The sequence below is a fragment of the Notamacropus eugenii genome, chromosome 4 (assembly GCF_028372415.1).
Source record: "Notamacropus eugenii isolate mMacEug1 chromosome 4, mMacEug1.pri_v2, whole genome shotgun sequence".
Lineage (NCBI taxonomy): Eukaryota > Metazoa > Chordata > Mammalia > Diprotodontia > Macropodidae > Notamacropus > Notamacropus eugenii.
Window position 1 is genome coordinate 326,550,024 of NC_092875.1, and position 23,207 is coordinate 326,573,230.

At 39.3% G+C, this 23,207-nt stretch overlaps 2 protein-coding genes across 11 annotated transcripts in view; one reads left to right on the forward strand and one right to left on the reverse strand.

Annotated features, from left to right (window-relative positions):
- Positions 1 to 23,207, reverse strand: part of KATNAL2 (katanin catalytic subunit A1 like 2) — a 187,362-nt gene that overhangs the window by 111,688 nt on the left and 52,467 nt on the right. For 4 of the 9 annotated variants that reach the window (XM_072605207.1, XM_072605203.1, XM_072605196.1 and 1 more), the window contains exon 2: positions 21,045 to 21,183. In XM_072605207.1, the coding sequence (XP_072461308.1) occupies positions 21,045 to 21,183 (139 nt within the window). Of the gene's footprint in view, positions 1 to 20,339; positions 20,449 to 21,044; positions 21,184 to 23,207 lie in introns of those variants that run through there. The other 5 variants (XM_072605204.1, XM_072605202.1, XM_072605197.1 and 2 more) reach the window with 3 other exon arrangements.
- The window catches only part of PIAS2 (protein inhibitor of activated STAT 2), a 135,560-nt gene continuing 132,717 nt past the window's right edge, over positions 20,365 to 23,207 (forward strand). For both annotated transcript variants that reach the window (XM_072605191.1, XM_072605192.1), the window contains exon 1: positions 20,365 to 20,453. The gene's annotated coding sequence lies outside the window, so the exon portion shown is untranslated. The remainder of the gene's footprint in view (positions 20,454 to 23,207) is intronic.

The window sequence follows — 23,207 nt, forward strand, 5'->3', positions numbered from 1 at the left end:
GGCCTCCCACAGCTCTGGCCTTAGGCAGCAGCCACAGAGGCCACAGCAGGCAGCAGCAGTTCCCATGGCAGCCCGTACAGCTGCCCACATCCACTGTTGGATCATAAAACCCCTGGGGGCAATGAGCAGCCAATTCTTACCTCAGCTCTGTGTAGAGGCCCTGAGGGAGCAGATCTTTGTCTCACACTGACTAGTGGTGGAACTGGAGGCCAGGTGGCTGTGGAGAGGAAGCTGCTAAGATTCTGGGCACAAAAATCTCTTGCTACTTCCAGACCAGTGTACACACTTGATTGTGCCACCTTGGAGGAACTGAGATCTTATACATCCCCAGAGAATACCCTACTCTTGACAAAGGACCCAAAAGTCAAGTAACTGGTTGGGAAAATGCTTAAAAAAGGAAATAAAAATAAGTCTATAGAAGGGTACTTTCTTGGTGAACAGATATCTTCTCCCACCTTTCAAATGAGGAAGAACAATGCTTACCATCAGGGAAAGACATAAAAGTCAAGACTTGTGTATCCCAAACATCCAAAATAAATATTCAATGGGCTCAGGCCATGGAAGAGCTCAAAAAGGATTTTGAAAATCAAGTAAGAAAAGGGGAGAAAAAATTGGGAAGAGAAATGAGAGAGATGCAAGAAAAGCATGAAAAGTGTGTCAACACCTTTCTAAAGGAGACCCCCCCAAAAAAGGCTAAAGAAAATAACACCTTTAAAAATAGGCTAACTCGAGGCGGAGCCAAGATGGCGGAGTGAAAGCAACGACTCACCTAAGCTCCTGGACAAACTCCTCTGGATATCTCTGAAAGGAGAATCTGACCAAACTTTGGAGGTGTGGAATCCAGTGGGTGACAGATTTTGACAGATTCGGAGCCCAGGTTAGACAGGAAGGTCCACGGGAAGGATCTGTTCCGCGGGGGTAAGCCCCCAGCGCACAGCGCAGCGTGGTCAGCGCAGCAGGGCAGAAGGGACCTGAGAAGCCTGAGAGCGGCAGGCGGAACCAGCGGAGCAGGAGACAAGCCAAACCTAGCTGGTGAGAGCCGCTGAGCGCCAGATATCAGCGCAGCAGCCCTTGAAACCTTCAGCCTGAAGACTAAACTTCGGTAAGTCACCTACTTGAACTTCCGGGAGCCAGGATGGCGGAGTGATCAGTAAATGCTCTCTCCTCCCCCCTGATGACCGTGAAAGAACCATAAAAAATTTCCCCAGATAAATCCTGGATCAGCGGGAACAGCAGAAGGGGGCAAATAGTCTCATAACACCAGAGGCCAGAAAAATAGCAAAGGGGGACTCTTCCTACTGTGGCGGAGGCAATCCGGAAGGACAGAGGACGCAGGGCAGAGAAAATTCGCACTGAGACCCAGGCAAGGCTCAGCGCCAGGAGACGAGCCCCAGGAGGGGCGGGAACACGCATTAGCATCTAGGCGTGCCCCAGCCCTTCAGGGGAAAAGGGAAGACAATAGGGAAGCTGGGATCACCATCCCCTGACCTTGCCTTTGCCTCAGGTCAGCTGAGGAGATCTCCTGAGACCAGACCACCCCTCCCACACAGCTAACCCCAGGGTTGATCTGGGAAACAAAAAACAAAAACCTGCTTTTAGCCTTGACACACATCAGCTCAACACAAAGATCTGTACCTTCTGACTGAAAGAACCAGAAGCTAAAAATAGGCTAACTCAATTGGCAAAAGAGGATCAAAAAGCCAATGAGGAGAAGAATACTTTAAAAAGCAGAATCAGTCAAATGGAAAAGGAGGTCCAAAAGCTCAATGAAGAAAATCGTTCTTTCAAAATTAGAATGGAACAGATGGAAGCTAATGACTTTATTAGAAATCAAGAAATCACAAAACAAAACCAAAAGAATGAAAAAATGGAAGATAATGTGAAATTTCTCATTGGGAAAACAACTGACCTGGAAAATAGATCCAGGAGAAACAATTTAAAAATTATGGGACTAAATGAAAACTATGATCAAAAAAAGAGCCTAGACATCATCTTTCATGAAATTATCAAGGAAAACTGCCCTGATATTCTAGAACCAGAGGGTAAAATAAACATTGAAAGAATCCACTTATCACCTCCTGAAAGAGATCCAAAAAAAGAAACTCCTAGGAACATTGTGGCAAAATTCCAGAGTTCCCAGATCAAGGAGAAAATATTGCAAGCAGCTAGAAAGAAACAATTCAAGTATTGTGGAAATACAATCAGGATAACACAAGATCTAGCAGCTTCTACATTAAGGGATTGAAGGGCGTGGAATATGATGTTCCAGAAGTCAAAGGAACTAGGACTAAAACCAAGAATCACCTACCCAGCAAAACTGACTATAATACTTCATGGGGAAAAAATGGTCTTTTAGTGAAATGGAGGACTTTCAAGCATTCTTGATGAAAAGACCAGAGCTGAAAAGAAAATTTAACTTTCAAACACAAGAATCAAGAGAAGCATGAAAAAGTAAAAATCATAAGGGACTTAATAATGTTGAACTGTTTACATTCCTACATGGAAAAACAATATTTGTAGCTCTTGAAACTTTTTTCAGTATCTGGGTAGTTGGTGAGATTACACACACACACACACACACACACACACACACACAGAGAACAGGGTGAATTGAATAGGATGGGATCATAACTTTAAAAAAAAGAAATTAAGGGGTGAGAGAGAAATATATTGGGAGGAGAAAGGAAGAAATGGAATGGGGCAAATTATCTCTCATAAAAGAGGCAAGTAAAAGACTTCAGTGGAAGGAAAAAGGGGGGAGGTGAGAGAAAACATGAAGCTTCCTCTCATCACATTTGACTCAAGGAAGAAATAAAATGCATACTCATTTGAAAACCTATCTTACAATACAGGAAAGTAGGGGAGAAGGGGATAAGCAGAGTGGGGGGGATGATGGAAGGGAGGGCATGGGGAGGAGGGAGCAATTTGAGGTTGACACTCATGTGGAGGGACAGGATCAAAAGAGAGAATAGAAGTAATGGGGGACAGGATAGGATGGAGGGAAATATAGTTAGTCTTTTACAACACAACTATTATGGAAGTCATTTGCAAAACTACACAGATTTGGCCTATATTGAATTGCTTGCCTTCCAAAGGGAAGGGGTGGGGAGGGAGGGAGGTAAAGAAGTTGGAACTCAAAGTTTTAAGAACAACTGTCGAGTACTGTTCTTGCCACTAGGAGATAAGAAATACAGGTAAAGGGGTATGGAAAGTTATCAGGCCCTACAGGACAAAAGAGAAGATGGAGACAAGGGCAGAGAGGGATGATAGAAGAGAGAGCAGACTGATGATAGGGGCAATTAGAATGCTCAGTGTTTTGGGCGGGGAGGGGACAAAAGGGGAGAAAATTTGGAACCGAAATTTTGTTAAAATGAAAGTTAAAAGTTAAATAAAAAAATTAAATTATAAAAAAAAAGAAAATGAAGAAAATGAAGAATTAAGAAACTTTTTGATGAGGGTGAAATAGGACAGTCTAAAAGCTAACATGAAGATTAACATCAAAAGCCTAAAATCTTGGCAACTGGTCCCATCACTTCTTGGGCTACATTGGTGCTGAAACGGAAAAGTGTTGATGACTGCAGAAATCTTGTGGGACTGGTTCAACAACTTCTTCATTCCAGAGGTGGAATGATATTTGCAGATAAAAACCCTTGCATTCAAGTTTCTTTCTTTATTTATTTTCAGTGTTCCACAATCACTACCATACAACTTAGATTTTTTTCTTTCCCTCCCTCCCCCTCCCCCCCCATCTCTCCTCTCCCTCTCTGAGATGGCATACAATTGTATATAGGTCTTACACATACATTCCTATTAACTACATTTTCACCATAGTCATGTTGTATAGAAGAATTAAAATGAATGGGAGAAATCATATAAAAAACCAAAATGTAATACAAAAGAAAATGATCTGCTACAATCTGTGATTGAATTTCATAGTTCTTTCTCTGGATGTGGAAAGGCATTTTGCCTTAAAAGATCATTGGGAATTTTTTAAGTCCTTGCACTGCAATGAAGTTCTAAGTCTACCAAAAAAAGTCCTCACACACTGTGGTTGTTGCTGTGTACAAAATTCTCCTGGTTCTGCTCCTTCTGGGCCTCTCTGAAGTCTTCTTGTTCATCATTTCTTACAACGCAATAGTATTCCATTACATTAATATACCATAATTTATTCAGCCATTCCCCAATTGATGGGCATCCCCTTGATTTCCAGTGTTTGGCCATCACAAAGAGTGCTGCTATAAATATTTTTGTACATGTGGGATCCTTTCCCATTTTTATGATCTCTTGGGGATACGTCCTAGAAGTGGTATTGCTGGGTCAAAGGGTATGTACATTTTTGTAGCCCTTTGGGCATGGTTCCAAATTGCTCTCCAGAATGGTTGGATCAACTCAGAGCTCCACCAACAGTGAATTAGTGTTCCAACTCTCCCACATCTTCTTCAGCATTCATCATCTTCCTGTTCTGTCATGTTTGCCAGTCTGATAGGTGTGATGTGGTATCTCAGAGTTGTTTTGATTTGCATCTCTCTAATCAATACTGATTTAGAGCATTTTTTCATATGACTACAAATAGCTTTGATTGCTTCCTCTGAAAACTGCCTGTTCATATCGTTTGACCATTTATCAATTGGGGAATGACTTATATTCTTCTACATTTGACTCAGTTCTTTATACATTTTAGAAATGAGACCTTTATCACAGATACTAGTTATAAAAATTCTTTCCCAGTTTTCTGCTTCCCTCCTAATCTTGGTTGCATTAAATTTGGTTGTGCAAAAACTTTTCAGTTCAATGTAATCAAAATTATCCATTTTGTACTTCCTAATGCTTTCTGTCTCTTCTTTAGTCAAAAATTCTTCCCTTCTCCATAAATCTGATAAAAGCACTATTTCTTGCTCCACTAATTTGTTTATAGTATCAATCTTTATACCTAGATTGTGTGCCCATTTGGACTTTATTCTTGTGTACGGTGTCAGGCATTGGTCTATGCCTAGTTTCTGCCACACTTTTATCCAGTTTTCTCAGCAATTTTTGTTAAACAGTGAGTTCTTGTCCCAGAACTGGGTCAAATTTCTTTTAATAATCAACAACCAATTCATATTTGTGACCAATTGGAAAATTCCCATGAAAACACAGAAGTTGCTTTTATACCAGCCAATACCACATCTTTGATTCAGCCTGTGGATCAGGGAATCATAACAGCTTTCAAGTCCCAGTATATTGGGGCAATCTACTGTTATGCTTGTGACTGACTATTTGGAAGTGAACCCAGAAACCACTATGATGGATTTCTGGAAATTTGTCACTGTGCTTTAAGTCACTGACTACATTAATGTAACCTGGGGAAATGTTTCACAGGCTCCCTTAAACAACTGCTAGAAAAAAGTGTGACATGCTTATATCTAGGATTTTGAAAGCTTTAAAGGTGTTGATGAAGCAGTGAGGCAGAATGCTGAAGAAATCATTTGTCTAGCAAACATCACAGGAGGTAAAGAGTTCAAAGATATGGGAGAGGAGGATATCTCTGACATCCAGCAGGAGCAACTCCAGGAGCTGATGAATGAGGAATTGGATGTCACCACTTAGGAATGTCTGCAGTAAAAAATGATAATGATGTACAAGCTCCCAAAATTGTGCCACTCTGTTTTCAGGCTTGAAGGATGCCTTGGCATAACTGACCAGCTGGCTAGAGACAGCAAGGGTGCCAATTCCACCATCAATTGCAGCCTCAGGTTTAAATGTCAATTCACCTCTGCTATGTTCCCATCCTTTAAGTTCCTTAAGAATCTCAAATAGTGCATGAAGCAGACATCACTGACATCTTATTTCAAGCTGGTAAATCTTTCTCAATCTCTAGTCATCCAATATCTATGAAAGACAGTGCTGTAGAAGATGTTGAGACCCTGACAGTCTTGGCATCTTCTGATATCAGTGACTAAAGTCCCAGCAGTGTTTCCCTGGTTTTCAAAGAGTGGCCAAAGTAGAAAAGTTTAGAGCAGTATAGTATACAGTACAACTCCTTCATACTGACACATCTGATAGTGGAATGAATGTAAGATTCAAGTTTAAAAATGTTTTCATTTTAAGAATTTTATTTGCTGTTCCGTAGTTATGGTACTATAGATTTCATATGTTTTGAAAGCGAATAATGTCTGAAATAAAAAATTTTTTTTAATTGAGATGTTAGCACAAAAGGTCACAGGATTCTAGGGAATAACTAGTGAGAAAAATGTTTTGCATGTTACCAATTTTATTTTGTGTACTGCATTGTGGGATATTTCATGGTTACTATGTTAGGAAAAGTGCTCATTATCAGAATGAATGCTTTGTTATAAACAACTGTATGCAGAAAAGTGTATTTTCAGCAGTTCTCTAGCAAAAGATTACAATTTTTGGTGGTTGCAGGAACTTAACCCCCATTTTCCATAGGTTCAATGTGTTTCCATAGGTTCAATTCATGTTTTTCACTTTCATGTTGTTTTCTAGGAACATAATGTTACTCCCAGAAAAGTGGAGGATTGATTGTGTTTTCCTCTTTCACTGAACCCTGATATCTGTGAGAAGGAAGAAGGAGTAAGGAGGAAAAAATTAACAACAAACCACTACAGTATTGGGGGTATTTATAAATAAGTACTTAGTAGAGTCTAAAATGTACCTAAAAATATATAATTCATAACTTTTTAAATGTTTATAATTCCTTTGCTTCATTGACCCTTAAAGACTTTACAAAGTAGTGATTATAATATAGAACTGGGGTTTCTCACTAGTATCTAAGAAACTGCTGCTAGATCTCAAAGTTTTCCCTGGTGACTTTCTAAATGGATTGTCATCACCACTCATATCCCTCACCTCTTGGGCTTCTGACAGGATTTTCATCCTATTTTCATGTCAGGAGCATATTTGTTTCTGGATATAAAATTCAGTCTATAAAGTTCAAAAGAATCAGTATCAGATTATCTCACCTACAGTTTTCACATATGTATTTTCATACAGAGGCAATCAGCTACAACACTTCTGGAGTGCAGATTCAAAATATAAACTTCAAGGAATGGGAAACAGGATGGCCTTTAAAATTTTCTGGAGCAAGAACTTCGGTGCTCTAATACAGTCCTAGTTTGCCAACTCCCTGTCATATGTAATATAATACTAATCTAGTGAAATTTTTGACTTGTTTTATATTCTCTCATTCATCCATCCATCCATTCATTCATTCATTCATTCATTTATTCTGTGTGTGTGTATGTGTGTGTGTGTGTGTGTGTGTGTGTGTGTGTGTGTGTGTGTGTATCTCTGTCTCTCACTCTCACACACACACATCCTCCTCAGAAGGGGCAGCTTGGTGGTACCATGGATAGAGCACTAGACTTGGAATCAGGAAGACTTATCATCATGAGTTCAAATCTGAACTTAGATGCTTACTAGCTATGGTACCCTGGACAAGTCACATAACCCTGTCTGCCTCAGTTCCTCAAGTGTAAAATGAGCTGGAGAGGAAAGTGGCAAACCATTCCAATATCTTTTCCAAGAAAACCACAAAATGGGTTCAAAGAGAGTTGGACACAACCGAAATGACTCAACAACAACCTCCTCAGAAGTCCTATGCTAAAGAATTATAAATCTAAAGCCAGAAGATACCCAAGAGGACATCTAATCCTTTGAGAGATAAGGAAACTGATTTCACCTAAACCTTGAGAACAGTGGGGAAGGGAATCAATCAATAAAACCCTACTATGTTCCAGAAACAGATTTTGAATAATGAAGTGTTAATGATAATTAAACTCTTAATTGAAAGTCTCTAGTTATTGCTAAGAAAAAAGTTTGTGAGGAAGGCTGGGGAGCCCAGGACCATGACTAAGTATATCATCCTCCACAATAAAAATCCTATCTAAAGCCCAAGAAGTGATGCATAACAGTATGTGTGGTGGGGGCAATCTGTTTAGAAAGTCACTCGGGAAGACTCAGATCTACCAGAGATTTCTTGTACATTAGTCAGAAACCCTGATCTGCACTGTAATCATTAATCTGTAGTGTTGTTAAAAGACAATAAACCAAAAATTCTTTATTATATGCTCTCTGAGTGAGGGAAGGGGGAAAGAAGAGAGGGAAATTTAGGAAATGTATAAACAAATGATATCAATTAAATTTTATTTTTAAAAGGGCAATGTGGCAATGTGTTCATTAGAATGTTTTTGTACTTTTGGAAGAAAATATGATTCTGGATTTTTATCACATCCCTACTTTATAATGTAAGAACTATAATTAACCATTTAAGTTATTTTTAGGAACAGCTAAGTCGTGCAGTGGATACAGTCCCAGGTCTGGAATCTGGAACACTCATCTTTATGAGTTCAAATCCAGCCTCAGACACTTATTAGCTGTATGACCTTGGGCAAGTCATTTAACCCTATTTGCCTCACTTTCCCCACCTGTCAAAAGAGCTGGAAAAGGAAATACTACTTCAGTATCTTTGCCAAGAAAATCCCAAATAAGGTCACAATGAGTCAGACACAACTGAAAACATATCAACAACAACAACAAAAAGCTATTTTTAAGCCTTCATATGTTAAAACTTCTCTTCTAGTTATCTTCTGATTTAGTTCTTCCACTCGCACTTAACTTTAAACCAAGCATAGGCTGGTTTAAGTTAGGACATAGGTATTATGTCCTAGGACTGGTTGGACAAGCTTTAAGTTATTCAAGGTCAGAATGATCAGCATCAGAAATTCTAGCAGGTTCTCTGCTGGAATGTAATCGGCAAAGCTACTGTTCCAGCCAAGGGATCTGAACTACCTGTAAGACAATGATTCCAGTCTTTGTCTCAGTCATAACCTCAGTAAAATAGATAAAATTTATAACCCCAGCCAGTACTGAGGCTTTGCTGCATAAGTGGTCAAAATGGCCCAGAGGCCCCCATCAAATCCAGAACATTTTTGCTACCATTTACAAAATCTGCAAATGCAACATTAAAAAAACAAAAGAACAAAACCCAGCAACGGTGGATAGCTGGACTTTTAAATAGGCTCCAAGAGGGGAATATGCTGAAGGTCAAACTTGCTATGCAATGTCTTAACCAGCAAGTACTGTCTCATAACTACCAAAAGAGAATTGCTTCATTAAAAATGGAATTTTAGTAACTTAGGCCTTGAAACGTTAATACAAAGTAAAACTAAACAGAACAAATGAGTTTTGGTTCCTATGATAATGACACTTTGATTCTTTTTACCTCATGTATCTGTTGTTTCAGTCATGTCTGACTCTTCATGGACCCATTTGGGGTTTTCTTGGCAAAGAAACTGCAGTGGTTTGCCATTTCCTTCTCTAGCACATTTGACAGGTGAGAGAATTGAGGTAAACAGGGTTAAATGACTTGCCCAGGGTCATACAACTTAGTGTCTGAGGCCAGATTTGAACTCAGGTCTTCCTGACTCCAAGCCCAGCCCTCTATCTACTACATTACCTGCTGACTTCTCAGGTATCTGTACACTTAATATATGAATTATCAACATGCAAGTCTTCATCAGTGACCAGATATGTGGTTCTGCTAAAGAAGCTAACAATATTTGGCATTAACGAAACATGTTTAAAGCATTTAAAAATTATTATGTCTGGAATATTATATGTCAGTATTACTGTACGCATATCCAAATAAAAAGATTTTTTAAATGTCCCAATGAAGTCATGGATAATCAGACTATGCATTCTAAAATGTCCAGCTCTCATCGATAATCATTTATTAAGGACCTACTACGTGTCAGGCACTAATGCAAGATGCTGAGGATATGAAGACAAAAAGTGAAACTATACTGGAGATGTGTGTGTATATGTGTCTGTGGACTAGGTTAGAGGCATTAAACTAGGCAGGCTGCAAACCACTTTAAAATGTAATTGGGAAATATTTAACAAAATAAATAAAAATATTATAGAACATAGATAATGTTAACATGTGATTTTCTAAATCACTATAGGGCCACAGGGATCCTTAGTTGCAGCTTAGTGGCCACCAATTCCATTTGTATTTGATGCCACTGGATTATATCATCTCTAATATCTTTTCCCATGTAAGATTCTTTATTGTAGTTCAACCCATTTACAAGTAAGGAAAGTAAAAAGTACTAGAATAGGTGAGGAGGAGGGAAGCCTTATAATTGAACCTTTGAAAAGGAAAGAATTTTTAATAGTATATTATTTTTTCCAAGTACATATAAAGACAAATTTTAACATTCATTTAAAAAAAATTTTGAATTCCAAGTTTTTTCCTTGCTCCCTCACCTCCCCTTAAAATGGTAAGCAATTTGATATAGTTTATATATGTGCAATCCTATAAAACATATTTCCATATTAGTCATATTGTGAAAGAAAAAAAAAAGAGTATGCTTCGATTTGCATTCAGACTCCATCAGTTCTTTCTGCAGATGCGGACAGCATTTTCCGTACTGCTGAGATGAGCTAATCAATCATAACTAATCATCACACAATGTTGCTGCTACTGTGTCCAATGTCCTCCTGGTTCTGGTCATTTCAAAAAGTGAAGAATTATAACGATCTAGTTATTTTGAATACTCCTTAATTTATTTGTTTTATAAACTGTGCTTTGGGAGACAGAGGGGTACAATGAAAAAAGAACTAGACTTGGAAAATCAAGCCCCTGATCTTCTACCCACAGGATTGGGTAAGTCCCAATGTCTCTTACTCTCAGGTTCCTAACTTCAGAAATAAGGGGTCTGGATTTTAGAGGTGGGTGGCTTCCACCTCTACATGGACTGCTAGGTGGTGCCACGGTGCACAGAGTGCAGTTGGCCCTGGAGTTAGGAAAATGAATCTTCCTGAGTTCAGCTCTGGCCTCAGACACTTACTAGCTGGGTGACCCTGGGCAAGTCACTTAACCCTGTTTACCTCATTTTCCCCACCAGTCAAATGAGCTGAAGAAGAAAATATCAAACCACGGCAGCACCTTTGCCAAGAAAACCTCCAATGGGGTCATGAAGAGCCTTCTTTGAAGTAAGATACTAGCACCAATCCTCTCTCTCTATACACCATCATCCCCTGACATTTTCAGGTTTCATATTTTTAGTTTGGGCTATTTAGACTTGACCATCAGATAATTTAATGGGGAATTTTTAGAAATTTGCAGGATGATACATATGTGTAAAGAAAATTAAAAAAACTTTAGTAATAAATGCATAAATATTGTATGTCATTAACCAATTTCATTTACTACCATAAGTATGCATACGTAAATTTATTATAAACACTTAAGTTTTGTTAAAAGTTTCAGTGCACTAAATAATTATGGGCCACACACTCTTTTGGCATGCCTCCTCTTTGTCTCTGTCATTCAGACTCAGTCACATGGTTTTCTCCCGCAATGATCCTTGTGGCTTGTGCCTTTTCCTAGGAAAAGGAAATCCTTGAAGCAGTTGCTGTAGCTATACCTGAGGCTGCCAAGCTCCTCCACCTACAGCTTTCCAGGCATGGTGCTAAGAACTTTTCAAATATAAGTCACTTAACAGAGGTTGCAAAGCTAATTAATGACAAAGCTTACAGAACAGAATACAGTTGTCCTAAATTCAAATCCAGTGTTTCTACTCTACCAGGTTATCTCAGTTTAGCTTTTAAGTCCAGAACTGAGGGCTCTTTGTGGGTAGAGCAAGTCACTGAGGTGGAGGAGGGATTGAATGAAAAATTTGATTCAACAAACATTTATTAAGAACTTCAGAAGTGGGAGGCACAGTGGGAGGCTACGTGCAAAGGTTACTGAGACAAAAATGAATCAGTACTTGCCCTCATGAAGATTACATTCTGGGGGCGGTAGATGGAGAGAAAGGAAGAATGATAAAACATATGCAAATTAAGTCAATACAAGGAATATACAAAGTAGTTGCAATAGAGAAAATGCACCAGATCCCAGAGGGGTGCAGATGGGGGACATCAGGACAGGTGGCACCAGAGCTGTGCTTGGAAGGAAGCTAAGGATTCTACCAGGAAGAAATGAAGAGGAAGTACCTTTGGACCACACAGAGATAGAGGATGGGAAGGGCTGGCAGGCCTGTGTGACTAGAAGAGAGAATCCTGGAAGGGAATGGAGTGGGAGTAAGTGTGTGAACTTAGCATGGACAGTAATATGAAAGAAGAATGAGAAACAGGAGCTGAATTGTGGAAAACCTGAAATACCAGGTAGAAAAGTTTGTACTTCAAGTTAGGGGTAAGAGACTTCTGAGGGAGGCAGGGTCAGATATGTGTTTTCAGAATATTAATGTGGCATCTGGGTGGAAGATACTGAGTGGAGTGTATTGGAGACTGGGGAGCCGAGAGACAAGGAGACCAGTTAGGAGGTTACAGGTGAAAAAAGGGTGTGAACTACTACAGAGGCTGTATGAGGAGAGAAAGAAGGGGAGATGAAACAGATGGAAAGACAGAGGCTGACATGTAACTAAAGTTTGCAAAACCTTTGTGTACATTATCTGATTTTAGTCTTATAACAACTATGTAAAGTAGTTATGGTCCTCATTTTACAGATGAGGAAACTGAGATTTAGAGATGTTAAATGATTTGCCCAGTATCACACAGCTATTGTTGAGTTACCTGCAATTATTCATGACCCCATTTAGGGTTTTCTTGGCAAGGATAGTGGAGTGGTTTTCCACTTTCTTCTCCAAGTCATTTTACAGATGAGGAAACTGAGTCAAAGAGGACTGAGTGACTTGCCAGGGTCACACAGCTAGTTAGTATCTGAGGCCAGATTTGAACCCAGGAAGTTGAGTCTTCCTGACTGCAGGTCTGGGGCTTGGTTCTATCTACCTCACCACCTAGCTGCCCAGGGTCACAGAGCTAATTGAGTGTCAAAGATGGGATTAGAGCCCTCCTCTTCCTGACTCCAAGACCAGCACTTCCCTTATTCCTTCTTACAACCTCTCAAGATATTGAGGGAGGAGGGGAGAAGGAGATGGGCAGTATGGGCTACGAGAGAAAAATGAACATAATGTTGAGATTGTTGAGTTGGGATCCTTGAGCCATCCCAGGGAAGAGATAGTTAACTGGACCAATATATAAAGATCAATAATTGAAAAAATATTATTTTTAGAATTGGGGAATATTTGGTGATTTCTGAAAATACAATTTCAGTAGAACCTAGGGACTGAAATTAGATCACAAAGGTGTTAAGGAGAGAATGGAAATTAAGAAGGAAGTAGGTATTTCCCCTAAATTCAGTCCTTGTTTACTAGCCCCAGCTCTCCTCACCTCTTTTGGCTTCTGGAATCCCATTTTCTAACCTTTTACCTATGCAAGTCCTACTATCCTTCAAAGTCAAACTTTTTCCTCATTAGGAAAGCCTTATAGATCATTGCAGCCCAGTGAACTCAACACTTCCTGTCTGCCTTCCATTTCATAGCTATAGTGAACTACCTTGCAATACTTGTCAATGTTATTTAACTTGTTCAGGTCTAAGGTCAAAACACCAAAAGTACAGCCATTGGGCTTGCATTATGGATATGCCCAAGAAAAAGTAAGTCTCCACTGGCTTTGTCAATTAACAGTTTATATACTGAAAGAAGAAAACAAAAACCTACCTCTTTTCTTTTTTAGTTCAACTGAAAAAATTAAGAAATAAGATTTTCTCCAGCCTAAAACCCCTTCCAGACTTCTCCCTACAGGAAAATGGGTAGAAGGTCAAGAGCAAAGATTTAAGTCCTGGGAATGTAATTAAGGGGAATAACCAAACTAATTCCTTGTCTATTTAGGGTCACTGCCTTGAGTGGGGAAGAGAGTGATTGATGCCACCCATGTCCCCTTCTCCATTAAAGGTGCATTTCACAAATGTTATCACAACCATAACCACTCAGCCACCACAACAACACCCCCTCCCCCCAAGGTAGGTTCTATTATCTTCCCCATTTTGCAGTTGATGGAGTGAGGCAGACAGAAGTTAAATGACTTGGTCAGGGTCATACAATTAGTAAATGTTTGAGGTGTATTTAAACTCATTTCTTCCTGACCTGTTTCCAGGCCCAGCGCTCTATCCACTGCACCACCTAACTTCAAGGAAGGCATCTATAGTTTTTAGCCAAAGATTAAGTAACTACAGTTCTAGAATATTAACCATAAACTACACATTAACATACTGTGACCTTTTCCTCAGTCAAGATTCCTTTAATGTTATTTCAAATTGCCCTGGGGTAGGGAAATGTAAGGGAGGGCCCATGAAAGTGCTGGAGTAGGAGGAACACAACTCTCAGTTTGGACATTTCTCTAAGATAGCAATGCTTAGATTTAAAATAATCTCAAAGTTATAGTTACTGGCAAACGTGTGCCTATGGTAGTAAGATATTAAGATATTAATGTATGTGTATGGTATTAAGATGTTTTTGTCAACAATATTCATCTTTCACAATCACAAGCATATGTAGTCATATAACAAATATTTTAAAATTATATTTTGAAGAGGCTGGACAATAGACTAGACATGAAACTTCCATCCTATCTTTCATGAAGAGACCACACTTCTCCTTGGGAAGGTATGCATTCCTGATCTCATCTCATCCCATTTTCTTTTGTGGACTGGTCCTACTAACTTCCCTACTCTCTCTAATCATTGATCTCTTCCAGTCTACTGATTTCTTCCTAGGTGCCTCTAAGCCCATCCAGGTCTATTCAATCCTTAGGAAATGCTCACTTGATAAAGACATCCCTACTGGCTATCATCCCATATTTCTTTCCCCTTCTTGGCTAAACTTGAGAAAGTTATCTAAGGCTGGATGTCTCCATTTCCTTCCTCTCCCTTTCTTCTAAACCTTTTGCCATCTGGCTTCCAACCTCACCATTCAACTGTAACTGCTCTCTCCAAACTCAGCAATGATCTTGTAAGAGACAAATCTAATGGCATTTTCTCAGTTCCCATTAATTTTCCTAATGCAAAGGTCTGACCATGTAACCTCCTACTCAGTCGTCTCCAGTGGCTTCCCATTACCTCCAGGTTCAAATATAAAATCTTACTTGGTACATTAGGCTCTTCAATGAGTCCCCTACTTATCTTCCCAGTTTTCTTACATGGTCAATAAGCACTTATTAAGTACCAGCCACAGCATCAAGTGCTGAAGATACAAGAAGCATAAACGATAGTCCACGCCTTTGAGCTCCCAGTGTAAAAAGGCAGACAAGAGGCAAACAGCTACATACAAATAAGTTACGTACAAGATAAATTGGAGATAATCAAAAGAGGGGAGGAACTAGCATTAAGGGTGATTGAGAAAGCCTTCTTAGAGAAGGTGGGATTTTAGCAGGGATTGGAAGGAAAGTGAAGTAGGAGGCAGAAAAGAGGAAAAAGAATGTTTCAGGTGTGAGGGATAGTCCATGAGTTTCCAGAGTCAGGAAATGGAGTCCTGAACTAGTAAAAGCCAGAAGGCCAGTATCACTGAATTGCAGAGAACACGGTGGGGTGTAAGAAAAGAGGAAAAATAAGGGTTATGGAAGTCTTTTTTTATTTAACTTTTAGTTCACATCTTCTTCCTCCCTCCATCCCTCCCCCACCCTCTGAAGAAGCAGAAAAACAATATTCATTATACATAAAGTCAAGCAAAACATTTCCTCATTAGTATGTTCTGAAAAAAGATAAAAATAAAGGTTAAAAAAATGCTTTAAACTGCACTCTTGAGTCCATTAGTCTTCTGTCTGGAGGTGGATAACATTTTCTATCATGAGTGCTTTGGAGTTGCTGTGGAGTTGTTAACTTTCACAGTTGCTCATCTTTACATTATTGCTGTTACTATGTCCTCCTGGATCTGTTCATTTCACTTTTTATCAGTTCATATAGGTCTTCCCGAGTTTTTCTAAAACCATCCCCTTCATCGTTTCTTACTGCACAATGATATTCTATAACATTCATGCACCAAAACAGTTCACAGATGGTTATGGAGGTCTTTAAGTGGATTTTATCCTCTTTATGGAGGATTTTGTCAACAGGCAATCACAACTTTACAAAATTTATGTGAACATTAGGTTTATCACAAGAAAAATGAACATGCATGTGGAACCCAAAGAGTTCACTATCCACACAGAAGTTTGCATATTTGTGACAGTAGGTCAAAGGGAAGAGGAGAAATTTCCACCTAAAGCGGCATAGCATGAGGGTGAAAGGTGAGGTAAAGGTAGGAAAAGAACAAAACCTCTACACTATGAAGATAGGAGGGCCCCAGCTGCATAAGCAATTTCCCAGTCTAGCGCAGACTGACTGATGCCTGTCTTGACTCCCAAAACACACAGGGAGTCCAGCTTGGGGTGCAAATAACAAATTATGTCAGCTGAGGGGGGGAGGGGTTTTCCTTGATACACTCAGGGCCTCCTGCATACTCTGGGTCCAGTGTTTCTGGAAAATATGGCAATTCAAAAAGACAAGTTCAAGAGAGCCCCTAATAGCCCATAACAATTTTATCTTTGATCATGGAGGCAAGAGGGAGCCACTGGAGTTGACTAACTATGGGGTAATATGGTCAAACTTACACTTTAGGAAGTGTGACACATGAATGGAGGATGGACTATTGCAGTAATTTAGGCATGAGATGAAGAGGGCCTAGTGGTGGCAGTGTCAGAGGAAAAAAGGGGTTATGTATGAGAGATGTTATGAAGATAGAAAGGACAGGACTTCGAAACTAACTGGATGTGGAGTGTGTGTGTGGGAAGGGGTGTGTGTATGTGCACAACCTTTTGAGAAATGCAAATTGGGAATTGTTTTCAATCAATATAATCAGACTTGATTTTTAGCTAAGGCCTTCTAGGAATTACTAAACTTAATTAAGCTACCTTTTTTATTAATAAGTTGTTAGAATTTAATTTCCCCACTCTTGTGAGCCCAAGTTCTTGTTTTATTAAGACTTTTCCTTTTCTGTGTGAATTAAAGTTTCCTTTTTTGTATGTAAGTTAATTCCTCATTTACACTCATGAAAACTTACAAAACAGTCCATGATGCTCTCATAGTATATCAATGAGTTATATCATTAATCAGACTCCTGAGCCAATGAGAAAGCTGAGCTTTGATCTAATTAAAGTCACATGGAGTTGAAATCACCTACAGCTCAAATGTTACAAATCATTCCTATTTCTGTATATGAAAATGCAGTCATACCATGAAAACACATTAACCTCCTGAATATGTACTTTGATTGGTTCCTCTTTTTAAACTATAAGAATGTTCTGTATTCTGCCATGGAAGTCTTTGGCTACCGAGGAGCCATTGACTCTATTTATCGGCAAATGCTAGCTTTGCTAATAAACTAAATGTGCTCAGAATTTTTTTTTTTCTCAGTTTTTCTTTTTTGCAGTTTTCTACAGTGACATTTTCTCCTTTCCATATATTGTGCCTTGCTATTCCTCAAACAAGACCCTCCGTCTCTTGACTCCATGTCTTTTTGCTTGCTGTCCCTCCAGCCTAGAATATTCTCCCTCCTTTCCAGATTCAGCTCAGATTTAAACTTCTGTCTTTCCTCATTCCTCTCACTACTAGTGCCTTTAGATTACCTTTCATCTACTCTGCATGTATCTTGTGTAGATATATAGAATAAGAATTCACTGAGGGAAGGCACCGTGTTTTTGCATTTCTTTGTAACCTCATTGCTTAATAAATTGCCTGGCGCACGCACAGTAAGAGCTGAATGTTTGTGACTGACATTCAAATTGTACAAGACAATGGTCTTTCCATATATGGTTTAGCAAAATCTGCTTTTATAAACTCAGCATACATCTAGACCTTTGGCAACTTATCATAGATCCTCTCTATCACTCCTTTCACCAGGACACAGTCATTATTCCCATTCATCCCTTACATCAGGACCCCTGATTGATCCTACAAGTAAGTGTACTTCAGTGTTCTCTTCTGGACATACTTTTCAATTATCTGTACTTTCTTTTGGTGGTCTCATTAACTGCCTTGAGTTCAACTATCATCTTCATACATATAAACATTCAGATCTACATGTCCAGTCCTAGTCTCTCTCTCTCTCCTAAGTTCCAACCACATACCACCAACTTCATGTTTACAGGTATCTCAAACTCAGCTTGTCTAAAATAGAACTCATTATTTTTCAAAAAGAAAAAAAAACTTTTCTCTTTTCCTAATTTCCCCATATCTGTTGATGGTACCATCATCCTTTCAGTCGCTCAGATTTACAACCTTAAGAGTCATTCTAGACTCTCTACTATTGTTATCCATCATATCCAATCAGATATCAAGTCTTTTCAATTCTACTCAACATCTCTCACTCATATCGACTTCATTCTCACCACTCACATAGACCTAATTTAGGCCTTCAACACTTCTCTGCAATAGCCTCCTAACTAATTAGTCTCTCTGCTTCAAGTAATTCTAGTGCTTAGTACTTCAAGTAACTTCCCTTTCCTTCTCTACCTACTTAGCAAATTGAAATTATTTTTTATTTTTTCAATTAATAAGCATCTATTTCCTCCTCCTCCTCCCCCCAATTGAAAAGAAAAAAAAATCTTCACATAACAAATATGCATAATAAAGAAAAACAAATTACCAGACTACCCATGTCCAAAAATGTCTCACTCTGCAGCTTGAGTCCATCACCTCGGTAGAAGACAGAAGGTAACATAATTCATCATCAGTCCTCTGGAATCATGGTTGGTTACTGAATTGATTGAATTCTTAAGTGTTTAAAAGTTGCCTGTCTTTACAATGTTGTTATTACATAAATTGTTCTGGTTCTTACTTCAGTTTGTATTAGTGCACATAAGCCTTCCCAAGTTTCTCTGAAATTATCCCTTTTGTCATTTCTTATAGGACAATAATATTTCATTATGTACCATGTGTTTCATATATACACACATATATATATATATACATACCATAATTTGTCCAGTTATTTCTCAACTGATGGGAACCCCTTAGTTTCTTCTTATTCACCACTACAAAAAGGTTCTATAAATATTTTTGTACATATAGGTCCTTTTCTTCTTTCTTTGATGTCTTTGGGGTATAGGTGTGTTAAAGCTATTGTTGGTCCATAGGGCTAAATCAATGTTCCTAAAGAATGACTCTGCCCTCATCACTTTCCTGCCCCCAAAAGGGTGGCCCATTGGTTGTGGCTGTTCCTCCTTCTTTCTCTTCCCTCTAGGATAAGATGCAAACTCCTTGGTTTAGTGCTTAAAGTACCATCTGGATCCACCCCTCCTCTCCTGGCTCACTGCAAATTTCTTTCCTTCACACACACCACATTTCAAACCAACTGGCCAACCAGCGGTTCCCCCTACAAGAGATTCTCTCTTATCCCCATGTCTTTGCATAGATGGCTATCTCCAGGGTCTGGAGCATACTGGCTTCTCCCACAGACCTTTTACATTTCCCAGCTTTGTTCAAGGTTCAATCAAGGTTCAGCTCTAGCATCACCTCCTACACGAGGCCTATACAATTCTTCCTAGTTGCCGGTACCCTACAGCTCCCCTCACAGGCTATACAAGAAAGAAGGAAACACCGTGTAAAGGCTCCTGAGGGTTTACAGTATGCCCAGCTTAAGGTCTAATTCTAGAAGGCCAGAAACTCAGTGAGTTATTTCACTGCCCTGCCTTCTACCGAGGAGTTCAAACTGGAAGGGCTTTTAAAGATCATTTATTTCGCCCCTGCTCCCCTTATTTTACATATCAGCTTCCTGATCCCTAAACTGGTTCTTAGTTACAAAATAAGGAACAGACAAAACGATCTTCAAAAACCCTTTTAGCTCTAACTGTTTACGGCTCTAAGACTTGTAGGCGTATTTTCAGTGCCTGCTGTGTACTCCTACTTATATGTGTGTACATGTACTTGCGTGTGTGTCCATATGCGTGTACTTTCACACATACGGACACACACACGGGGTTACAGGGGAACGCGGTGGGAAATTCAGGCACCACTCGGTCGCCACGCCACCCACATCCCTCAAGCACTCTGGAGTACAGCACGCAGCATTCCAAGGCCTACGAACGCCGCAGGAACTCTGAAAACTGACATTGGGTTTCTCAAACATGGACTGATCCCCCACAGACAGAAAACTTGGAAGCTCAGAGGCCTAGCGCCCCTCCAAAGACTCCGCATCTGCCGCGGAGGGGTGAGAACCTGGATGTCGGGGACTCCAGGGCCCCACCCCCACGGGGAAGCCAATCGGAATTCTCTTTACGCCTGCGCAGCTAGCTCGGCCAACCTTAGGGGCCTTTTCTGCGCTTGCGCGGCTATGGCTCAGGTCCGGCTGTCACTACAGCAACGGGTGACTCTCCCGACCTGCCTCCTCTCCGCCGTGCCGGCAAGGCAGCGCAGAGTGCTCAGAGTCGGCCGCTTCTTTCAGTCAGCCTTTACTCACCGCTTCTCGAGCCTGCTGTGTGACTTTGAGAGTCTGGTAGGAAAGTTCCATTAAGCGCTGTATTATGGCCGGGAGGAAGGAGAAAAGGAAACTGACCGTCGCCCGACTACCTCAGTAGGTACTATAGTTGCGGCTCGTGAAACCTAGTGATTATGTGCCCCGCCTCCTTCGGGATGGGGCAGGGCCTAGGAAAAAATGACCAATCATCAGCCAGAGTTGCTCTAGGGTCTCTGTCAATCAGTCTATAAGGGCCGATCGGCGGTTAGAATCTGTTGGTGAGTAGCCAATCATATTTCAGTTTGTCCAGCCGCTGGCCAATCGTAGCTTGGAAAGGGCAGTGACCAGAATGATTGGCAGAGCTAGGGAAGCAAGCCCCGCTGTTGCGTTTAGGGCGGTTCCTTTTATTCTCTCTGGTTGTTGCGTTGTATATGTCCCTCCCTCTTTAAATCTCCTGGACCTGTTGCATCCCTCTCCTTTCTCTCTCGTACGGAGTAAAGATGTGGAAGTCTGTTCCTCCCTTCCCCCTGAAGTAGACTAGGTTCTCTCTGCCCTCTGCATCCTGGCCTCTCCCAGCCTGCCCAGGCTCATGTCTTGTCCTTCTTGTAAAGCCCAGGAAGTCTTCCCTTCTGCCTCACAAGGGGCTGTTTTCTGTCTCTCATGTCCTCATTGGATACCGTAACTGCATATTTACAGAGACTCTCTTACCTGAAGTGTCTGCACCACCCAGACCTCGCGCTTCGCTCCAAGCAGTTTGCTAACGGATGGTTTCTTGAAAAAGATGGCCAACTCCGAAAGAGCATTAAGAAACTTTATTGAGATTATCCTGGCAACTGTCCTCTGATCCCTATAAATAAAAATAATTTCATTACTCTAGTTCATTAATTAATTCCATAAAATATTCATTAATAGATGCAGGATCCCATCGGTGGGCACTCCCTCCACCCTTCCTGTGTCTGTGCCCAATAAAAATCCTTCCTGATGGATTTACTGCAATGTGCTAGGGGCCTTCTACTAGATAATTTTAATATCTTAGGGTTCTTAGACTGTTTTTCATTATGTTCATGTCAGATGCATGACTAGTCTACTTCTTCTGGTAATACATGTATCATGTTATTGTAAATGTATAATCATTGTGTGAATATGTATCATTACAGAATTATAATCTATTTTAATTCTAAAATTATGTTGATAATTATATATCTAAAATTTATAATTTATATTATATAATGTCTATATATAATTATATATCTAATATGCATATAATTATTATATGTCATATATCCTTACACTCCTTCCTTTAATTCTATTTATATTCACAATTATATTTATGTAATTATATGGGAAATAATTGTATCTACTTATTAATGTTATAATTTTATAATTATAATAGAATTATATATTGTGGTCTGTATAATGTGTATGTATATTTGGTAGAGTCTTTTATATTGCTTCCTATACTTGGACATTCTAGTATTTGTTGTATTTATTTTCCCCTTTAAGAACTATGAAGATAAATAAAAGAAAAAAGACAAAAACAAAACAAAAAAAGAACTATTAAGACACAAAAACAAAATTGCTACTCAACCAACAATATGTCACAACATGAGATTTTTATTTCACCTTTTAATTTCCTTTATTATTATCATCATGAACTTGGCAAGCATTAATAAACATGAAAATTTTCCCAGAGAACAAAAAAAGACTTAAGTGGAATTATGTAACTTTACTACATACAGCTGGGGTTTTTTCTAAGTATATTTCAAATTTAAGATGTTATTTCCAATATTGTCTGTCTGGCTTGTCTCTGTCCACTTTTTGAAATTTCTTATGCTTTGTCCTGTATATTTAAAAATGATTCATTGACACTTTTTTCTTTGTTTTCTTGCTTTTTAAAAATTAATATGGCTACACTTCTCATTCCCTCCCTTAACTCCCATCTTTCAAAAATAAAAAATAAAAGGCCTTCTTTGTAACAAATAGTAACATGAAACAAACAAGCTAAAAGAATCACATTAGCATTGTCTGACAATGTCTAATTCTGTACCTCTAGGTCACCAGCTCTATCCAAAAGGTGGCAAAATGACTCAGCATCAATTTTCTGCATTCCTGATTAGTTACTGAATGAATCATATATGGTTCTGAAGTCTTTCACAATTTTTTAGTGATTGTATAGTAAAAAACAGCCCTTCCCCTCAAGATCTCAAGTTCACATCTGCTACTTTTTGTTGTTCAATTCTGTCCAACTCATTATCAAGAGAGATAGACTGAAGGGTCTGCTTATTGTTATAAGATATAAAACTGGTACTTAGCAGCTCTTAAAAGGAATCTGTTTGCAAATGACCTGATAAGACCTAACTATGGTTGGCCTCAAAGTTGATTAAAATCCTGATAAATTACTGGGCTACTTTTCTAATTATTCTGATTCTTTATTACTTAGCATATGTTTTGCAGTGTGAGACTACAACTGTCTGCTCAGTGCTTGGTTTTTAGCTTTGTACTTTGGGTACCTTTTTATTCCACCATCACCCTTACTCTTTAATCTGTAGAAAACTCTTAGATTAGAATCAAAGAGAGAATTGTTCTTTGGGTAGTCTAGGTGGGGCAGCCCTTTTTGAGAGGTTAGGTTCACTGAATTAACCCTGGGTAAATCACAACAGTAGGCGAAGATCATCAGTAGGTGAAGGGGCAGCAGCTGAGCGACGTCTGTAAATAAGCCACTGTGCTAAACATATAAGTACTACGTAATATTTTTTTTTGATAGGGAACTGCTAGATACTGTTGAGATCTAGACAAGTTTTGTTTGGAAAGTGGCACTTGATATTTTTAAAAAATGCACAGAAGAGTTGAAACTTTAAGGTTGTTTTGATT